Source organism: Trachurus trachurus (assembly GCF_905171665.1).
Source record: "Trachurus trachurus genome assembly, chromosome: 24".
NCBI classification, from domain to species: domain Eukaryota; kingdom Metazoa; phylum Chordata; class Actinopteri; order Carangiformes; family Carangidae; genus Trachurus; species Trachurus trachurus.
Window position 1 is genome coordinate 11,736,024 of NC_139910.1, and position 21,257 is coordinate 11,757,280.

At 41.4% G+C, this 21,257-nt stretch overlaps 3 protein-coding genes across 3 annotated transcripts; 2 read left to right on the forward strand and 1 right to left on the reverse strand.

Annotated features, from left to right (window-relative positions):
• Positions 1-569: 569 nt before the first annotated feature.
• On the forward strand, positions 570-6,236 carry riox1 (ribosomal oxygenase 1). The gene is made up of 15 exons (XM_084001205.1): positions 570-690; positions 836-970; positions 1,069-1,235; positions 1,485-1,584; positions 1,989-2,102; positions 2,501-2,607; positions 2,691-2,798; positions 3,014-3,048; positions 3,640-3,818; positions 4,731-4,835; positions 4,941-5,082; positions 5,217-5,337; positions 5,492-5,591; positions 5,682-5,768; positions 6,068-6,236. Exons 1-15 carry the CDS (start codon positions 604-606, stop codon positions 6,125-6,127), a joined length of 1,647 nt encoding a protein of 548 aa, XP_083857331.1. The 5' UTR covers positions 570-603; the 3' UTR covers positions 6,128-6,236.
• A 115-nt stretch (positions 6,237-6,351) lies between these two features.
• Positions 6,352-8,937, reverse strand: ndufb1 (NADH:ubiquinone oxidoreductase subunit B1). The gene is made up of 3 exons (XM_084001208.1): positions 8,845-8,937; positions 6,848-6,995; positions 6,352-6,566 (listed from the first exon to the last, which is right to left on the reverse strand). Exons 2-3 carry the CDS (start codon positions 6,988-6,990, stop codon positions 6,530-6,532), a joined length of 180 nt encoding a protein of 59 aa, XP_083857334.1. The 5' UTR covers positions 6,991-6,995; positions 8,845-8,937; the 3' UTR covers positions 6,352-6,529.
• Positions 8,938-9,134: 197 nt separating this feature from the next.
• On the forward strand, positions 9,135-20,316 carry cpsf2 (cleavage and polyadenylation specific factor 2). Its single transcript, XM_084001200.1, has 15 exons — positions 9,135-9,282; positions 9,661-9,828; positions 11,156-11,315; positions 11,420-11,525; positions 11,625-11,754; positions 11,852-11,967; positions 12,360-12,547; positions 12,663-12,953; positions 13,032-13,132; positions 13,483-13,686; positions 14,487-14,639; positions 14,995-15,217; positions 15,362-15,676; positions 18,510-18,644; positions 20,038-20,316. The coding sequence occupies exons 2-15, from the start codon at positions 9,680-9,682 to the stop codon at positions 20,128-20,130; spliced, it is 2,364 nt and encodes a 787-aa protein (XP_083857326.1). The 5' UTR covers positions 9,135-9,282; positions 9,661-9,679; the 3' UTR covers positions 20,131-20,316.
• The last annotated feature ends 941 nt before the right edge of the window (positions 20,317-21,257 follow it).

Genomic DNA, 21,257 nt, shown 5'->3' on the forward strand with positions numbered 1-21,257 from the left:
GGGGTAAAAAGGTCAAGCGTGAGTAAAGTAAAGAGGAAGCGAAACTGGATCAATGTTAATGAAGTTCCTTAAAATTGCATTCTGCGTTTCTGAATGTATATAAAAGTTTCTTCCTCTGTTGGTTTTGAATAAGAATATTTCATTTCACTTCCTTCTCATGTGTTGATATAATCTTCATTTCAGCACTGGAGGATGAAGAGGATGATCAGTTATATGTTAAATTGAGTAAATACATACTGATATAAACCAAATTTCATAAAACACTAAATTTCATAGTCAAAATCTTGGTAATTTTTAATTAAGTGACAATAAAGAACCCCTTAACATAATGATGACAATGTATTAATATGTTTCAATAACAAGAAAGTACAACAATTGAATTGTATTCTAAGCATATTAAATACATAAACAGTATTAACCTGATCAGAGACAAATAAAGTAATTTTTAAAAGTTACAGTAAAACCTCCAAACTCCTCAAGTTGTAATTTACGGTCCCAGCCTATGGGTGGCGGTGGTGAGTTCACTAGGGAGCAAATCTACAAAGATAGTGCGAAGAAGAAGCTGCGCCTACAGGCGCAGGCTGATGACGTAGCTGAGGGAAAATGGAGAGAAAACACATGTCAGCTTTTGCTTTATATCAAACGATATCAACGGAGGTGTCTCCTCCTGCTAAGAAGCCCTCGCTGCAGGTAAACATTATTAAAATGATATGTTTCATACCCTCGCTCAGTGTTTTGGTTGTTGTGCTGTATTTGTGTGTGTAATGTCACAGCTGCAGAGGTGGCAGCACTGAAACTGGGTTAACTGTAACTTAAACCTGTGTGGTTACACCAGGTGGCCGCTAAGAAGAAAAAGAAAAAGGAGAATGGAGTTGCAGTCAGTAAGGTCAGCGCACTCAAAACTCAAATCAAGTCTGAGAAGAAGAAGAAAAAGAAGGTTGTGAAGTCTGCACAAAGAGAGGAGAGTCAGGTGAGTGTGAACTACCTACCTACCTGCTGCACACATACAAAGATGTCAGTCTGTGGCCACGTCCAGTTTGGCCTCATCGATGCTTTATGTTTCTGCAGCAGGAGGAGGACGATGGAGAGGAGGAGCAGTGTGTGAATGGAGATGGAGATGGAGAGGCCCTGGATGCTCTGCTGGCCGACCTGGCAAGAGTCAACAACAGCAGGGAGAGAGCGAGCAAACTGTTCCAGTGGCTCATCAGCCCCATCCCTCTCAAAGCCTTCTTCAGGTATATGATCATTTACAAGTGAAATTCCAGAAATGTTTATTATAATATATGGATCATGTATTTTTTAACTCATAAAATGGGAAAAGTTTTTCAACTACTCTTTAGTTTCATCAGACCTTCTAAAAATCACCCAAACTCAGAGATTTGTTATATTCTTTTGGGTAGGTTTTTTAATTCAAAATTATAAAATATGACACACTCTTTTTGCAGAAAAACTTTTAATTATTATGTATACTTTTTTTTCATTAGGGAAACGTGGGAAAAGAAGCCCGTTCTCGTCCAACGCAGGAATCCAGATTACTACAAGGGCCTGTTCTCGACGGCAGAGTTTGATCGCATATTAAGAGAGGTAAGAAACTGAGTGATATGCAAACCTCAGGGATGGTTCTCAGCCACCGGAATAATCAGACAAATCATTTTAATCTTTATTCAGATTTAGCCTTCTAATCCTTTAATGTATTATCTGTATGTTTATAACTAAATCATTTTATCCTTAGGGTGACTACTTAACATCAGCCTTTTGGCTAAATCTGGCATGTTTACATTTGTTAAAATATTTTATTAATGTGCATTGTCCCTGATTATTAAACCTTTAAATAAACAAATCAGTCAATTTAATAGTATTTTTTTTATTTCCTTTTGGCTTTAGTATTTATTATTTATTTCTACTAGCTACAACTCTTCTCTGTTTTGTTGCCTGCTTTCTTCACTAATGTAACTCTGAGCTGCATGTTTGTGTTGCTTGATGTTCAGGAGGACGTTCAATACGGAGTGAACCTGGATGTGACGAGCTACACTAACGGCCAGAGGGAGACGCACAATCCTCCGGGAAGAGCTCTGCCGTTCACTGTGTGGAACTTCTACAAGGTAAAGAGGACACACAGATGCAGGCAGTTGCTCCGTAGATGTACACTATAATTATTTCTTATGCAAATGATAATAATCATGCATTTTTATGGGCCTGATTACAGTCCTAATAACTGGGTCCTTTGCTGCAAATTAGATGCATCGACGCTCTCTGTGTGGGGAGGGGTCATTAAAGTTTCCCTCTCACTTTCAAATTTTCCAGGTCCACCTTCATTAAAAAGCAGTTAGATGCATAATTATCTACTAAGGAATACATTAATTTTAATATTTTCAGCGGTGCGAGTCTGAAGTCATTCTCTGCTCAGTGCGTTACCCACATCAGTGCACCATCTGCACAGCGCAGCTCTCCCACCGCAGATTAAGTAAATCACCGTACGTGCTGTATCTCTGTTCTCCAGAGGGGCTGCTCCCTCCGAATGCTCAACCCCCAGGCCTTCTCCTCCACCGTGTGGAGCGCCCTGTCCATCCTCCAGGAGCAGTTCGGCAGCATGGCAGGAGCCAACGTGTGAGTGTTTTTGAGACAAAAAGACAAAAACTTGGAAGCTGCAACTGGTTTCTGTGTTTAACCGGGTTGTGTTTCTTCACCAGATACCTGACACCAGCTGGAACACAAGGCTTCGCTCCACATTACGACGACATTGAGGCGTTTGTGGTTCAGCTGGAGGGGAAGAAACACTGGAGAGTGTACAGCCCAAGGTCAGATGCAGCGAGGATGATGATCCAGTTATGCAGATAGATTCACAATATGTTGATAATGACAAACCGAACAATGTTTTTCAAGTAGCTTTATATCAAATTAGTCTTTTTTTTCATATCTAATAAACAACCATTTCAGGCATTTACAGTTGAATATGTGACAGACCGACACTATAAACACATTGTGATGTTGTTTTTCTAACTTTTTCTTTTAGGTCAGATGATGAGGTCTTGCCTGTTCTTTCAAGCAGTGAGTAAAAAATTGTTTTAAAGTTTTAAACGTATAAAGACCGGTTCGAATCCTGCATCGGGGTGGCCCTTTACTGCATGTAATTCCCGCTCTCTCTGCCTCCTCATTTCCTGTCTCTCTCAACTATGCTATCATAAGGCAAAAAAATGCCCCAAAAATATACTTAAAGGTCCAGTGTGTAGTATTTGTCAAGGTTTATTGGCAAAATCTGAGTATACTACCAATGAATATATTTGTATACGTGTATAATCGCTATAAAATAAAATCTGTTTGTTTTTCGTAGCCTTATAATTCTTCTTTTATGTATACATAAAGCAAGGGTCTTGTATAGAGAGCGTAGCCATCTTGCGCTGCCATGTTTGTACAGAATGGAAAATCCAGCCAACCAGAGAGCACGGTTCAAGAGTTTCACGTTCATAAATAAACAATATAATTATTTAATAGATTAATAATAGAATCTGAATGCTAGATGTCACTGTTACCCCCTCATATTACACACTGGACCTTTAAAAAAAATTGCTATTGTATTTTGTTTGAGGCTGAGAAACTGTCATTTCATAAAAGGTGATCACTGTGTGTTTCCTCTCCCAGCGAACTTCGATCAGTCCGAAATTGGGAAGCCCATCCTGGAGGTGGTGCTAGAAGCCGGAGACCTCCTTTACTTTCCCAGAGGGTTCATCCACCAGGGCGACTGCCTGCCCGACGCCCACTCCCTGCACATCACCGTCTCCTCGCACCAGAAGAACAGCTGGGGGGACCTGCTGCTGAAGGTAACACTCTCTGATGCCCTGTGAGATACTTTTAGGATTTTACTGGGTTAAAATAATTGTAATATTATATGTAATTGAACAGACCAGTTTTCCCCTTTGACTCTCTTGTTTTGACTTATCCAAAGTAACAGTCATTTAACTGACAGCGGCCTGTAAGCACATTCAGTTCGTCTGAGTTTGCAGCAGCAGCAGTTTTTTAAGAATACAGAAGAAGTAGATGAAGTTGGGCTGTAATAACAGAAACAGTTTAAACAATCAATGAAAATAAAATCAAACTATTAGATGATCCAGGGAAAAATGCTTTAGTTCAACTCCCACTGTGTTACCGTTTTGGTTTTGCAGAGTGTACATTGTAAACACACTGCAGATGAGATGAGTATACTTGATTAAAAGATAGTTACTGGCAATTCTCTAAATGTCCAGGACATACAGAAGAAACAAAAAGCTGTTTCTCTCTCCTAAAATAAATATTATAAATCTAAATTAAACTCTAGGGTACAAGAAAATTAAAATATTGGTTTACGCTACTCAACTCAAATCAAATTTTATTTATATAGCACATTTAAAAACAACCTCAGTTGCCCAAAGTGCTGCACAACATAAATAACAATCCAGTGCCAGCAATATAAATAACAGTATGAAAACAGCAACATAGATTAACAATAAAAGTCATGACAATAAAAACAGTCACTAAAATAATTTAAAATACAAATAAGAGCTATACTAATAATAGGATAAAAGTCAACGTGTCTGTGTCAACTTGAGTTGAAAGCCAGCGAGAAAAGGTTTGGTGTAATAAACGATGACATTGTTGATCTTCTAGGACCTTCCAGTAGGAAGTACACCCGTTTTTAATCAGCTAACCACATTATATTAACCAAATGTTTTTATATTGTAACTTTCTTTTTTTAGGTGGTTCCATCAGCACTGGAGATAGCCATGGAGGAGGACGTGGAGTTCAGACAGGGTTTACCTCTGGACTACCTGACGTACATGGGAGTACAGAATTCTGATAAGGTACAGAGTCAGATTCTCTTTAACAACTTTGTCTTTCTAGCTGCAGACACAGTTCTTTGTGTTTTCACTGTTTACCGACTCAAGAGACAAGTTCTCCTTGTGCAGGACGACCCCCGCAGGTCGAAATTCTTCTCACGGATCGACAGCCTGATGAAGAAGCTCACAAATTACGCCCCGGTGGACGCTGCCGTGGACCAGAAAGCCAGAGACTTCCTCCACGACTGCCTGCCTCCGGTGCTGACTCCAGGTGTGTAACGTCCACACAATCACCTTATTCCGATTAATTCAAAGGAAGTTAGAATAATTGCACCACCTCGTTTCAAGCTGTGCAAGTCGTCCTGTGGCTGAATAATGAACATCTGACTAACGTATTCGCTGTAGATGAACTGGCCACCAGTGTTCAAGGAGCCCCTGCTCGGTGGGAACGTGGGCGAGCTATCGATGTAGGTGCATGCATCACCACCCAGACCCAAGTCAGAGTCCTCCGTGCTGGATGCGCCCGGTAATAGGATTTTTTATAGATATCACTGCACCTTCATGACATGTTCAGAGCAGACTAACCAAAAATACAGATAAATAGTGTTCAGATCACCTGTTTCATTGATTCGTTGAAGCAAAGAAATATGTATTGATCAAGTATTTCTCTTCTTCACCAGGTTGTGCAGTGATGGAGACGGTGTACATCTGTATTACACCACTGACAACTCCAGAGTTTACCACAAAGAGGAGCCCAAGAGTTTCGAAATAAACCCAGAGGTGAGAGATGGGAAGATCTGTGCAGATCTCATAATTCGTACATTTTGTCCTAATAATATTTTCACCGCCTGATAATTGTTTTTCTTTCAGCACACGGACGCCGTCGAGTTTCTGATCCATTCTTATCCCAAATTTGTAACAGTAGGAAGCCTGCCGTGTGATTCTGCAAAGGACAGGGTATGATGTTTCTGTACATTACATTTTTGTGGAGATATGATATAGCTCGACATAAAGGATTTTTTTTTACTGTTTATGCCCATTTTATTTTTGAGTTATTGGGAGATGTTGCATTTTGCAGTTTATATACAGCTGTTTTAGAAATGAGCGTACTCATTTTAACTCACTAATCCCAGTTTATAGATATTGATTGTACATATTTGTCATGTATTTGACCTAAACATTCTTGTTTATACTTTTGTAAAAAAAAAAAAAAGTATATGGTTTGATCTGTTCCTGGTTTTTCTTCTTTTGTCCAGGTTGCTTTGGCTGAGCTGCTGTATGAGAGGGGGGTTCTCCACACTGCAGAGCCTCTGTAATGACCTCGGATTCTTCAGTCATGCTGACTGCATGAGTTTATTCAAATTGCCTTTGTACAAAATACAATTTGTGATTCAAAACCTCTCTCTCTTGTTTCATGTAGTTTTCATTAGCTGTACTGGAATGGTCGTCTTGAACATTCGTTTTGTGTTCTGCAATAAATAAACCTTTTTTTTCTTAAATATTTATATACAAAAATTGTTCTTTGACCCAAGTACAAATGAGTTTGTTGAGAAAGAGCATGTTTATTATTGGTTGATACAACTCAAACAATGAGACATTACTGATTGGTACAACTCAGGAGCAGAGGTATAGGAATCTTCTTAAATAATTTTTATCAGTGGGCCACCCAACAGTCTTTCACACCACAGATGACAGGACACATTGCGAGCAGGAGTCGTCTACTTCCAGGTCACCTCCTCCCCAGGCTTCAGCTCCCTGCAGAGAAATGAGAAAGTTGCGTAATGAGCCTTGACCACGCATGGCATCAGATGACCTTTTAAGGGCAGAATAAATCTGCTTTAACTTCAAACACTCTTAAGAACTGATGTGAAAATATAGAAGCCATTTCTACACTTTCACATGTAAAACTGAGCCTGTTTAATCTCCACTTTCAGTACTCTATCACAACAGGCAGTAATCAGCATTTTGATACAACAACTCAATTTTTACTGGCCTGTTTTGTTCTTATATATTTGTAGGATACTTATTTTTCTTACCTGCCACCGTACAACAGACTTTTGTTCCTGAATGCTGTCAACTTCTGGTCCTGCTGTCTGTCGAAGTACCATCCGATCACAAAGCCCATGGGCACCAGTATGTTCGCCCAGTGCTCACGCGCAAGTGCCACAAAGTTGACCATGGTTCCTACAGAGATAATAAGCAGAAGGCACATCGCAACATTAATTCATTGGCACTGATTTTAGTCACTGATCCAAATACACTTGTATTTCCATTAGCACTTGTACAAAGTGACTAAAGCTTGTCACTTTTCTATTTCCCACACACTTAAAACTAATGGATACATTAAAAGTTTTATGTGAGAACATGAAATCAATCGATAAAATATTGGCAGTGAATTAAACTCTTTTGAGTCTGATTATCACAACTGACAAAAGACCAACATAAAAGAAAGCTGAATTCATAGACATATCTTTGCAATATAAGGCCAGGATTCCACATTTAACACTGAAGTGGGATGTCCTACCTGGTAGTAAATAAATATCCATCAGTTTTAACTAAGATTTGATCTGGAGACACTAAATCAGTGGGATGTAATTCTCAGCAAACAGTGGTTTCATACTGGATCTGAAATACTGATATTTGCAAAATTGCTAAATAAAATCATGGCAGTATCTCCCCTTAGAGGACAAGCAACTAGTGTACAGATGACTGCCTTTAAACCCTTGTTCTCATCCTATGGACAAGCTTATTGGTGTGGACACAAATTGGACAATGTGGCCACTGAGAAACACTGCCGGTTACATACTTCATTGTTGCTAATGTTTGTCAGACAAAGTTCAAGGTTCTTTACTTTTTCATTTCCATTTTAGTTGACTTTCTACTGTGCAAAATTAAATGCTCTGTCTGCACATCCACCAGGTGTTTTTAATTACACTGGCTGATTACAGTTGTGATTACAGTCAGGTGTGAATTAGCTGCACTTATGTAGCAAATTACACCAAACTATGTGCACTAAGAATGATAAGAGAACAAGTCTGCTGCACCTGTCAGGTTTAAGAAAGTTACAAAATGTCACAGAGATGTCAATCAAACATAGCCAATGCATGCATGAAGACCTCCGCAGTAATTAAGCAACATGAAAATAGTTTGTTGAACCCCCATCTTGCATAAATTATTGAGGTAGAAGTTTTCTCTGTAGTTCTCCCTGTGTGATGTTATTCAGCCCAACCTCACTGCGTTGAATGGTAAAGGCAGAGTTACACACACATCCGCAACGTAACTGCAGCGTCTAACATTATCAAACAGCTGAATAGGTTAATTTCATTAAAAACCTTAAATTACAACTACCATGGTAACTGGATTTACTGCAAGATTGCTGTAATATATCATATCCCTTTTCAAGATATGCAGCATGTATCGATTATAGATAGATAGATAGATAGATAATTTATTAGTACAGACTCTGGGTCCAGTTAAAAATACAAGACAGGACAGGAAAAAAACAAACAATATAAAGTAACAACATTATACTACCCAGTACTAGAAATTAAGTAGAAAACAACAGCCTCAAGGCACAGCTAACTGATCATTATTCAATAACAATAACCATGAATTAATGACAGGGCTCCACGGTTGTACGAGTACTTTTACCTTTGATATTACTCAAGGGTAGTGTTTTTACTCTGCAGTATGACCACTTTTACTTTATATGAATCCGCCCAAGCTTCAAATCCCGTATACAACAGTTCCCATGCATTTGTTTGCAAAGAGTGAATTAAAACTTAGAAAAAAGAAATATAAGAAATATGACGACCTTGCACAGTTTAAACACAAGCTGATCGGACAACAACCACCAGCACCTGGATAGCTAAACAGATAGCCTAGCTGTGTAGCATCAGCAATACATGTTAGGCTTTCATTGACAATTTCTCCCACTTGAAATAGTTACATTGTGTTAGTCATTAGTTATTATTATACAGTGCAAAAGTTCAAACAATAAATATAAACGACAGCGGTGTATCGATTATAATACCTTCTCTTTACACTTAGCCACGGCCTTCAGCTCTTCACTCACCAGACAGAGGACATTGGACTCTACTATCTGTGCACGGACGTAGTGATTTCCTCAATGACGAAATTATTTTAAACACTATTATTGCCAAAATAACTAATGGAACACAAACACTAAAATATGAATATAAAATAATAAAAATCATTTTTATTCAGATATAGTTTGATAAAATGATGACACTTTGTTTTTTTGGGATGAAATAGTGTGTTACGTACACCCCTCCACTTGGTACGCTCCTTTGCCCCTTCACCCCATGATGCAGCGGCAAATATGTCTGTCCGCTAGTCAAGTGTGCTGAAAACCGCTAGCCAAAATGTCTTAAAGTCGGTGTTACAGGAACCCCACTTTGCTGTTTTTCTGTAATAACGGGAGAAAAACAGTGTTATCTCATATTTAATGGTGTGTGACATGTTCATTCGTCGATTCAATATACGTAAAATCCCCCTAGCAGAAATTGTAGCTAGCATGCTAAGTGGATGAGCGTCATTGATTGTTGTGTGTGCTAACTGTTAGCTAGCAACCAAATCATGTTTACTTTTATTGAACTGTTCCACAACGAAACTGCATTTAACATGTAGTTTGTTCTACATTGTGTTACTGTTTAATTTTAATTTAAAAGTCACAACCATAGTTTTCTTTGTAGATTGAACCGCTGAAGTGTTTTGCTCATTCATAAAGAGGCACACAGCACTTAACGCAAGTTACTGTTGTTTTTGTGGAGTGTTTTGCATAGTGGTCAGCCCATGCTAACTATATCTTTATTTCTTATTTTTTTAGCGTGTCAACTGAAGAAAAAATGACGTCCATTATCAAGCTGACAGCCGTGTCAGGGGTTCAGGAGGAGTCGGCCCTCTGTTACCTGCTGCAGGTGGATGAATTCCGCTTCCTCCTGGATTGTGGCTGGGATGAGAACTTCTCCATGGACATTATCGATGCTATGAAACGGTATGTGAATTGAAAGACATGTGTGGTGTTAATTTCACTGTCACTGGTGACCATCTGTAACAGCATAGGTCCTCTCTACAATGGATAATAAGTTGGACTGGTCCCTTAACACAGACGCACAGAGCCGCCTCTTTTTCTTTGAACTCAGATCTCTTGACAGCTACAGCGAGGTGGAGCAGATGTTTTATCAGTCTGTGGTGGCAAGTGTGTTGTTTTATGCTGCAGTCTGCTGGGAGGCAGTATCAGGCACGAGAATGCAAGGTGACTGGACAAATTAGTTGAAATACAGGATGGAGAGATATAGAAGATCCTTTGTACCTTCAGCCATCATGCTTTTTAATTCTTCTGCAAATGGTAGATGAGCTAGACAAATTAATTTCCGCTTGGGGATTCATTCTTGAGAGTACTGCTCAATAGGCACTAGTCATCTCTGCGTGTTTACCTTTGCAAAGTCCCTTCTGTCTGCATGTTCAACGAAACATCTGCTTGGGATCCAAAAACCTAAAAAAAGAAGCTCCCTGTGTTTGCTCACCTTTAATAATAGGCTATAAGACTCCTCATTCCTCATTGTCATAAAGAGATTTGCTCCTAAAGCACTAAGTGATGGGAGACAACATCCATAGTCCTGTGACTTCAGCTGTCAAAATCTTAAATATTTTTCAACATTATAATTAATATAGGGACATGTTGAGTAAACATTACACTATGTTGTGATTAAAGACTGGAATGGTTTATTTGACTGCTGCAGTTGCATTTTAATTGTGGTTGTATGTTGGAATATTTAAGAGGGTTGTGGATTTTGTTCCCGTTACTTACACTTTAAAAGCTTTTGGGGCAAATTGTTCATCGCAGGCAAAAGCTGCACTGTTTCAGTGTCCATATGGGCACACAGCAAAACCTTTTCAAGTCTGACTTTGAGCCTATCACCTACAGAGTGACCACTGGCACTGCATCTGCCATCCTGAGTCATTGAGATTTATGAGCTCTCTTCCTTCACTATTATCTGTGATATGAATGATGCCCGGTCCGTCCATCACTGTGTGGCAGAAAATCTCTTCTGCTTTGTGACTCGTTGGTGATGAAATGAGTCCCCACACTCGATTCACTCAGCAGAAGCCTTTTCTATCCCACTTCTTCTTCTGACAGTACACCCTGTGTGCCCGGTTTCTCTCTATCTGTTGATCCCCCTTTAGTTGTTTTCATCTTCCATAGACACTTACTGTATGTGTTATATATGTGTGTTTTTGATTGTAGCTCTTTTGTTTGTCACTGTGGAAAAAAAGCGCCTGCGAAATGAATTAATATAAATGCCATTTGTCCTCCTCAGATATGTTCATCAGGTTGATGCTGTGCTGCTATCCCACCCTGATCCTTTACACCTGGGAGCCCTGCCATACGCTGTGGGCAAACTGGGTCTGAACTGTACTATATATGCCACAATTCCCGTCTATAAGATGGGTCAGATGTTCATGTATGATCTCTATCAGGTAAGACGGAGGAGTGAACGATGCCACTCATTTACTTTCATCATTGGAGTTGAATTGCATGCTTATAATTGGTTTCTTAATCATTTAAACTTCTTTCCCTTTAGTCTCGAAACAACAGTGAAGATTTCACTCTCTTCACTCTTGATGACGTGGACTGTGCGTTCGATAAAATCCAGCAGTTGAAATACTCTCAGATTGTGAATCTAAAAGGTGAGTTAGATGTAGATCCTCATAAGCCAAGAGTTTCCCAGGATGATGCGTCACAGCTACAGCTAAATGTTTTTTTTATTTTTTATGTTAACTTGACAGGGAAAGGACATGGTCTCTCCATCACACCACTCCCAGCTGGTCACATGATAGGAGGCACCATTTGGAAAATTGTGAAGGATGGCGAGGAGGAGGTGGTTTACGCCGTGGACTTCAACCACAAGAGAGAAATGTGAGCACAGACGCACATAAATATATCAGGTGGAATTTTTTTTGTTTTTCATTTTGTCTGTTAATTAATGTCTTAATGTCTTTACTCTTGTTTCCAGCCACCTGAACGGCTGCACGCTGGAGAGCATCAGTCGTCCTTCTTTACTAATCACAGACTCTTTCAATGCTGCGTATGTGCAGCCACGACGTAAACAAAGAGACGAGCAGCTCCTTAGTAAGTAATCTTCACATGACTATAGAAGCAGTGCACAGCGGTCAAGTGATTTATAATTTTCCTAACACATGCTAAAGCTCAAACAAATGAACCGTATAATCCTGATGACTGTCCTTTAAGACAAAGAGAGTTTGTTTTTGTTAATGCTGTGCAGAAAATTACGACACAGTGTGTGATGTTTTGTGAACTCAGTTGGACACGGATTGAACTGCATGAATGAGGATTGAACTGCAACTTGACATTTTTCCTCCAAAGGACACATTGTTTTTCCTCTTCTCAGCTCCTCCTTTGATTCAGCATGAAAGCTAAATGTCAGATTTAATATAATGGGTAAATAATACGTTTCCTCACGTTTAAACATCCTCTCTTTGTGTTCTCCTTTTTTCTCAAAGCTAATGTAATGGAGACCCTGCGTGGCGATGGCAATGTCCTCATTGCCGTGGATACAGCCGGTCGTGTGCTGGAGCTGGCTCAGCTCCTGGATCAGATTTGGAGGACAAAGGATGCCGGTCTGGGAGTTTACCCTCTGGCTCTGCTCAACAACGTCAGCTACAACGTGGTGGAGTTTTCCAAGTCTCAGGTAACGTTCACTGATCAGAATCGTTTTTATTTGCAAAAACAGCATAAATGTTGGTGGTTTCTCTGGTGCAGAGACAAGCAGCAGGTCAGAATATATAATTTATAATCTCTTGTAGGTTGAATGGATGAGTGACAAGCTGATGAGGTGCTTTGAGGACAAGAGAAACAACCCGTTCCAGTTCCGTCACCTGACCCTGTGCCACAGTCTGGCCGACCTGGCCCGGGTGCCCAGCCCCAAGGTGGTGCTCTGCAGCCAGCCCGACCTCGAGTCCGGCTTCTCTCGAGAGCTCTTCATCCAGTGGTGCCAAGACACCAAAAACTCCGTCATCCTCACCTACCGCACCACGCCGGGAACCCTGGCTCGCTACCTCATCGACAACCCCGGGGAGAAGATGCTGGACCTGGAGGCGAGTCCAGCAGTGATTTATCTCATCATGTGTCAGTGTTGTGACAGGACGCTAACTGTCTCTCTTCTCCTGTGACAGGTGAGGAAGAGAGTGAAGCTCGAAGGCAAGGAGCTGGAGGAATACCTCGAAAAGGACAAAGTAAAGAAAGAAGCAGCGAAGAAACTTGAACAAGCAAAGGAGTAAGTCCCAGCAGAGATAGTACTACTTCCTCTGGTTGGTTTAAGGGATGTGTCTCTATGTGATGTTGCTTTTATGCCTGTCGGTGCTGCAAAACACCCTGTGCATCTAATTTTACAGTCTGAAGATAACTAAAACAGTAAATTATGTAATAAAAATAAAAAATAAAAACCTAGAAATGCTAATGATGGTCTAGATTCTCAGTCTGAAGACGGCTGTTTAAAGAGAAGTGTGAATGCGTGATGACTCACGGCCCCGTTGAGACATTTATACCAAATCTGCCGTCTGCCCTTGGAAAAACGTAACTCGCATGTATGTGTGTCTTTTTAATGTTTGTTTGATGCCGCTGCAGGGTTGATGTGGACTCCAGCGATGAGAGCGATATGGACGACGACCTGGATCAGCCCGCCACGGTGAAAAACAAACACCACGACTTGATGATGAAGGGCGAGGGGAGCCGCAAGGGCAGTTTCTTCAAACAAGCCAAAAAGTCGTATCCGATGTTCCCCACGCACGAGGAGAGGATCAAATGGGACGAGTACGGGGAAATCATCAGGTATTGGGATGTTACATCAGAGATCAGCTGCACCCGTCCACATTTCTCTGACGTCATCATTAAACTGGGCTTCTTACTGGTTTTAACAGACGACATCACAGCACTCGTCCTTGCACTGGCTTCATGTTAGTTTTAGAATTGATTTTAAGATTTTATTGATCACTTTTAAAGCTCACACTGATCTGACTCCAAGATACTGTATATATCAGACCCCTTGACGCCCTATTAGCCAATCCGCAGCCTTAGATCCTCGGCAGCGGCTCTCCTGGTCGTTCCAAAGTCAAGGCTCAAATCCCAAGGTGACCGGGCCTTTGCCATCAGAGCCTGCTCGAGGAGATAAGGCGTGCGGACTCAGTGTCGGCTAAAAAAAACCCCACTTTTACAGACTTGCCTTTATGTGATGTCATCTTCTTCTTTCATCATCATCATTATCGATTTTATCTCACAGATGCTCTGAGTTTTACTTAACACCTTCTTCTGTTTTAACTCTTTAATCCCATCTTTTCTTATCTTATTGTATCTCATCTTATCTATTTTTACCACGTATACCCCCCCCCCCCCTTTTTATCCATTTTATCTAATTAACTGCGTCCTGCATTTTTATTTGAGTCCTCCTGGTCTCAGTTTGTTGTTGGGTTCTTCTCGTATTGCCCGTGTTGCTGTTGCTTATGGTTTTATGGCATTTGTGACTTGTTTCTTATATGTTGTTTCGTGAAGCACTTTATCAACTTGTGTTTTTAAAGGTACTGTATAAATAAAGTTATTATTATTATTATTAAACTAATGTTGTGTTTTCAAAGGCTGGAAGAGTTCCTGGTCCCTGAGCTGCAGGCCACAGAGGAGGAGAAGAGCAAACTGGAGGCGGGGCTGACCAACGGGGACGAACCCATGGACCAGGATCTCTCTGTTGTTCCCACAAAGTGCATCTCCAGTATAGAAAACCTTGAAATCAGGTCAGTGATCATCTCGAGCTACAGAGGCTTCCCAGAACTCTGCAGGTTTAAACTGACCCGATCGCTTTTCTCCCCTCCACTCGGCCCCTGCTGCACAGCTGGTCAGCGGCCAGTAGTGTGGTGCAGGACAGTGTAGTGTTGTGCATGTTGGATGACCTCCAGGTGTGCGTAAATGTTTGAATGTGAAGCTAAGTGATGCTGGAAAAGACAACGTGTTGTCAGCAACCCCCCCCCCCCCCCCCCCCCCCGGGTAATTTACAAATATGTCAAGAAACCTCCCCTGCGCCGGTGTTAAACAATGTTTGACAAATCAGCAGCTTTAAAAAGCTTTATTGTGTCCACGTTCCTCTTACAGAGCCAGGGTAACGTATATAGACTACGAAGGTCGCTCCGATGGCGACTCCATCAAGAAGATTATTAATCAGATGAAGCCCCGACAGCTCGCGATTGTCCACGGGCCGCCCGAGGCCAGCCTGGACCTGGCCGAGTCCTGCAAGGCTTTCAGCAAGGACATCAAAGTCTACACGCCCAAACTGCAGGAGACGATCGACGCCACCAGCGAGACGCACATCTACCAGGTCAGGCTCGCTAAATCCCCGCTGCTCCGTTGGAGTGAATTTGTTTTTTCTCTCTTGGATTACTGCGCCAGAGCAGAGAGAAGCAGCCTTCCATGACAGCCCAGTGTCCTCACTCCTCTCTATTTCTGTCCCCTCACAATAAAGGTGCGGTTGAAAGACTCCCTGGTGAGCTCGCTGCAGTTCTGCAAAGCCAAAGACACGGAGCTGGCGTGGATCGACGGCGTGCTGGACATGCGCGTGGTGAAGGTGGACACGGGCGTGATGCTGGAGGAGGGCATGAAGGAGGAGGTGGAGGAGGGCGACCTGGCCATGGACGTGGCTCCCGAACTCACCATCGACCACAGCGCCACGACGGTGGCGGCCCAACGCGCCATGAAGAACCTGTTTGGAGAAGACGAGAAGGAGTTTTCCGAGGAGAGCGACGTCATTCCCACTCTGGAGCCTCTGCCTTCGCACGAGGTGAGAGGATTCACTCACACAGAGTTCACACTGTCGGGCAAAGTTGTTACACCGATGGCTGATTTTTGCTGAATATGAGGATCTTGGGAAGTGAGTTGAAAATTAAAGGGATAGTTCAGTTTTTTTGAAGTGGGGTTGTATGAGGTACAAATGGCCACTAAGTATAATATCTGCAGTAGAAAGGTCTCTGCCCCCCTCCCCCACTGAGAAACACCAGCGCATCGTGCTGCACCGAGACACAGGCAGTACGCAGTTGTGAATGAGGGACAATTAAAGGAATAGTTAACCAAAAAACGAAATTCAGTCATTATTGACTCACCCTCATGTTGATGAACACTCTCTGGAGTAGTTTTTTATTCCTCAAAGTGCATCCAGAGACCCGGGAGTGGGGTTCGTAGTCCAACAAAATCCTTTTATGAGAGTCAATAGCGCCCGACACAAAAAGAAAACCCTCTAATCTTCCTCCATACTGCTCATCCGCTGCAATCCAAGTGTCCTGAAGGGATACAGTCCAGAGTTTACTCTAAACAATGTCATTTAGGACATTTTTATAGCCTAAACAGAATTTCATTTTTTGGTGAACTATTCCTTTAAACAGCTTATTTTCACCACCTATGAGGAGTCCTGTCTCAAAATAATACACCAGTACGATATAAAGTTAAAATTTACAATGCATCAGCTGGTCGGTCAGCCGTTTACTGCCTGTGACTCGGTGCAGCACGATGCACCAGTGTTTTTCAGTGTGGGAGGGGGGCAGAGACCTTTCTACTGCAGATATTATACTTAGTGGCCATTTGTGACCTGTGAATAATCTAGAAACAAGATGATATACTAACAGCTCATTCTCAGTGCCTGTGCTTTAGGGGATCTGCATGTTAAATCACACTCTTAATCTCACTGTTGCATGTTTGTCCAGATGAACATGGACAGATTTGTAATGTCAGACACATACTATATTGTTCTGCACAGTGAAGCTCCCACATCTAAGTGAAGTTATAATAAGTACAGCCCACTTTTAAGTAGAGGGTGACTTAAAATATTAAAAACACTTAGAACAAGTATTACTTTTTGTTATTGCCAGATAAAGAGGAGGATTAGGGTCACTTTTTTTAGCGTTAAATCTCTGAATTTCGAGTTTAAAGTCAGAAATCTTAAAAATGAGGCTGTTACATCTGGTCCTAATCCTCTTCTGTAGACAGAAGACCAGACACTATCTGTAACCAAGGTCAACAGTATCATATTAGTGAAATGGCCCATCTCTGACTGATGGCTTCATACAAGTGGGAAGAAAGCTGAAGAGGGTGCTGGCTGCACTTTCTCTCAGCTTAGAGAGGTGCTGTAGTATTTAGGTGACGGGTGTTAAGGTAACCTCGTTTCAAAACACTTTGCAGTCACGTAAATTTCAAGCAGCAAATGACACAGAGGACCCAGCACCTCTAAGAATCACACATTAGCGCTAATGCTTAATCCTTTAATGGGCCAATTAACGCTGCTAAAGAAGTTGTTTGCTGGAAGTGAAGAATAAAGATTATGTTTTTTCAAGCAACTTTAAAAATCCACCAAACTGGAGCAGGCACTTAACTCTGCTGCAGTTACATAAGAAACAGATCAGATAAGGTGAACTGGAAAACTGAACTTGAAATGAAAGAAGGTGAACTTTCCACATCATTGGATTAAAAAAGGAACATCTTATCTTTTTTTTTTTATATATCTTGAACTTACTATCAAAATGGTTAGTGCAGTCAATAGAGATGTATGGAAAACAACATTATCTTTTTTTCTTGTTCTTGACACCGTTGAGGAATGAAAAAAAAAATTGTCCAACATCCTGTCAAATGTGTTTTTGGAAACGGCGTCTTGCCAAAGAGCATCAGACCAATATGAGAATGCACTGAATTATACATATTGCTTCAGATAATGCGTTTTACAGGAAGACCAGTGTGTGTGCTCAATCCAAAACATGTTTCAGGAGGTGCGTGCCTACTCCCCTCTCTGTACAGTAGCTGTCAAATGAGATGAAGAAGATGCTCTCTTAAAGGAATAGTTCACCAAAAAATAAAATTCAGTCATTATTGACTCACCCTCATGTTGATGAATACTGGAGTAGTTTTTTTTATTCCTCAAAGTGCATCTGGAGACCCGGGAGGGGGGTTCGTAGTCCAATGTAAACTTTATATGAGAGTAATAGTGCCCAACACAAAAAATCCATAAAACTACACAAAAACCTTGAAATATTCTTCCTTACTGCTCCTCCGCTGCAATCCAAGTGTCCTGAAGGGATATAGTCAAGAGTTTACTCGAAACAACGTCATTAAGGACATTTTTACAGCTTAAACAGTCCTGTATTGAATTTGCCTGTGGGGCGTGTTCACGTGCATGAACGTCAGAGCGCAATACAGGACTGTTTAGGATGTAAAAATGTCCTAAATGACGTTGTTTCGAGTAAACTCTGGACTACAAACCCCCCTCCCGGGTCTCCAGATGCACTTTGAGGAATAAAAAACTTATCCGGAGTATTCATCAGCATGAATTTCATTTTTTGGTGAACTATTCCTTTAAACTTTAGGACATTGTAAGACAAAGCAATTTGATCATTAGGTTTCATTTTGTAGGATTTTTTTGTCGTCTTTTGCATATAAATCAAAAAAAAATGTGACTATACTGTTGCAGTTTTTCATAGAACAGATAATCGCACAACTCTGCTGCATACGGTAAAAATGTGAAGAGAAGGGCCTTGAGAGTGGTCTGTAACGTGATAACACGCATAGCAGCTCAGACGGCCCTTTGAGAAACACTCTGACATCCGCTCTTCCTCTGTTCTCCCTCTTTTCAGATTCCAGGGCATCAGTCGGTGTTCATCAACGAGCCCCGCCTCTCCGACTTCAAGCAGGTCCTGCTGAGAGAGGGCATCCAGGCCGAGTTCGTGGGAGGAGTGCTGGTGTGCAACAACATGGTGGCCGTCCGCAGGGTGAGTGTCCTTCCCCCTGGCTCGCAGAGCGCTCTATCCATCAGCGCCCTCCCCTCCCCTTCCCTCATCTCTCGCAACGCTAGTCACCCCGACCCATCAGCAAGGGAAAGCAGCCAAGAAGACATACGGCGCAGGCTTGTTGTCGCCAAAACCACTCATTGAAAAAAATGTTGAGCTCCTGGTTTTATTCCCTACTGATTCATACTTAGGTCCATGAGCAGAGGAGTTGCATCACTTTAATGAAACTCAGAATTAAATGTCCGGACAAGATGAAAAGCAACGTCAAAGGGCTTCGGTTCATTATGTTAAAAAACATCCTTTCACATCTCCCGTCAGCAGCCTTCAGGTCCGACACTAATTCACTCGAGGAGAAATAATTCATCACTGCAACAAACAGGATGAAGACATTTCCCAACGACATGAGTATTCATCGCCTGAGAATCTGTTGACTGCGAGACATCAGAAGTGCATACTAATATTGTTGTGAAGCGGCGTGACACATTCATTGTCTCCCTTTGTTTGATGATGATTGTGCAGCAGTCAAGAACAAGCAGCATTTTTCAGAGCAGCCGGCAAAGTTGCTTCAGACGCCATAAGAAATACAGCAGCTTAGTCTGGAGGCTAGAGAAACACAGGCAGAAGCAGTAGGCTGTACATAATGTATGTGTTAACAGATGTTGGCAGTGAACCAAAATCAAGATTCATATTTTGTTTTGGATTTAAAAAAAAAAGAACTGAATGGATCACAAAACGTATCAAACAAGAAAACAAAGGATTTCTCATTATATACGGCTTCATATGATCAAAAAACAAGTGAGATCTCTGGTGGTTTCAGAGGTCGAAGTTCATTAACTGACACGCTATTAAATAAAATACCGGTATATTCTACACAAAGTGAAACATTAAAGCACAAAGAGAAACAAACACAGCCATCCTAAGTAGGATACAAAAACCCAAAGGCAAATGAAAACATCTCGCCTCAGAGAAAACACACACACACACCAAAAAAATAAAATAAAATCACAGGCAGAACTTAACAACTAAAGTAAAGGAGAAGTAGGAGTGAGCCAGGATACCAACAACAAAATGCATAATTGACGAGAACTTAAAATAGATGCAACCCAGAAAATGAAATCAAAGAGAACTGAGACTGTTAAAGGAGCGTGCGGGTACTTGTGCTATTTAAATTGGAACTCATGATGGATTGAGATTCATTAAACAACTGCAATCCCAAGTCTGGAGCAAGTAATGGGGAGCATGTTTATCTTAAAGGTCAGCTTGTGTTGCTGCACGAACACTTGCTGCACCAACCCTGTCTCCGTGTTGTACAAAGTGTTAATGAATGTTCTGTGAGGACCCGGGTGACCCGTTCGTCTTTGTGCTCTTTGTCCAGACGGAGGCCGGTCGCATCGGGCTGGAAGGCTGCCTCTGTGACGACTACTATAAGATCCGGGAGCTGCTGTATCAGCAGTACGCCGTGGTATAGCAGCAGCAGCAGCAGCAGCAGCAGCGATGGCAGCAGCAGAGCACGCCATGGCAACACAGAGACAATCCTTTACCAGAGGACAAGAAGAGAATACCACACTTGGGCTACCTCTGCCCCATGGGCGGCTCCAGCTGTTTTACTGCAAACCTTGTTGTACATGTTCCATTTTATAATCTTTTTCCAGATAACGGTGTTTTGTTTTGTTTGTTTGTTAGTTTACCTCCCCAGAACGAGAGGCAGATGCTCTCCCTCTGGATCGACCTCTCTGTTGTGTGAACAGACTGAATCTCATACACTTAAAACTCCTCCTACTGTACAGTAACAACCCAATGCACTGGATGGACTACAGCAAGCCCCTCCCCCTTGTTTGATTACATTAAAGACCGTTTTTCTTTTTCACAAATGCGTTGTGAAAGGTTTGTCTCAGATATCTATTGCAACCAGCGTATTAGACACCTCTGTGCAGTCTGATACAGTACATCACTGTCCTGCCATAAACTCTCCATGATATGTTGCAGTGGACTGTATAATATTCAGAGGTGTTTCTCACTTTGGGTCTATCAAAAGATAAGGAACACCTCTCAATACTCTGCAGTTAAGTAACTAATAACTCTTGGTAAAGCTAGATGTTTTGGCAGAGCTGTTATTTACTGATTTGTGTAAGTTTGCATAGGTGTATTTAAAAAAAATACACACATGCATATACTTCCCAGGTTTCCAGGTTAGTTGTATTTGGTCATTTTATACACCAGTTCTTATGCCACTGTTTCTGTTTCTCTGTAATTCAGCAATCAATTTCTATTGAGTTGGAGAACTTGCAAGTGGCAGACTTAAAAAGAGGAATGGTCCAAATTGCAGCAGCAGAGGCTGAGATTTCCTGAGATTTAGTCCCCAATGTAGGTCAAGCAAGCCCCAAAAAAGCAAGATACTACAGTTTCCCAAAATGCTGTTTAATGGCGTACGAATCATCCCTCCCTGTCTGGACAACTCCCACAGCTCCAGCTTGTAATGTTTCACATGTTAAAAAGTAATTTTCTTAGAATTTACATATCTTCTACACAGGAGAGATCTGTTTGCATATATTTAACTTAATTATGTCAGGCTGAACCTCTTTTAGTTATGTCACC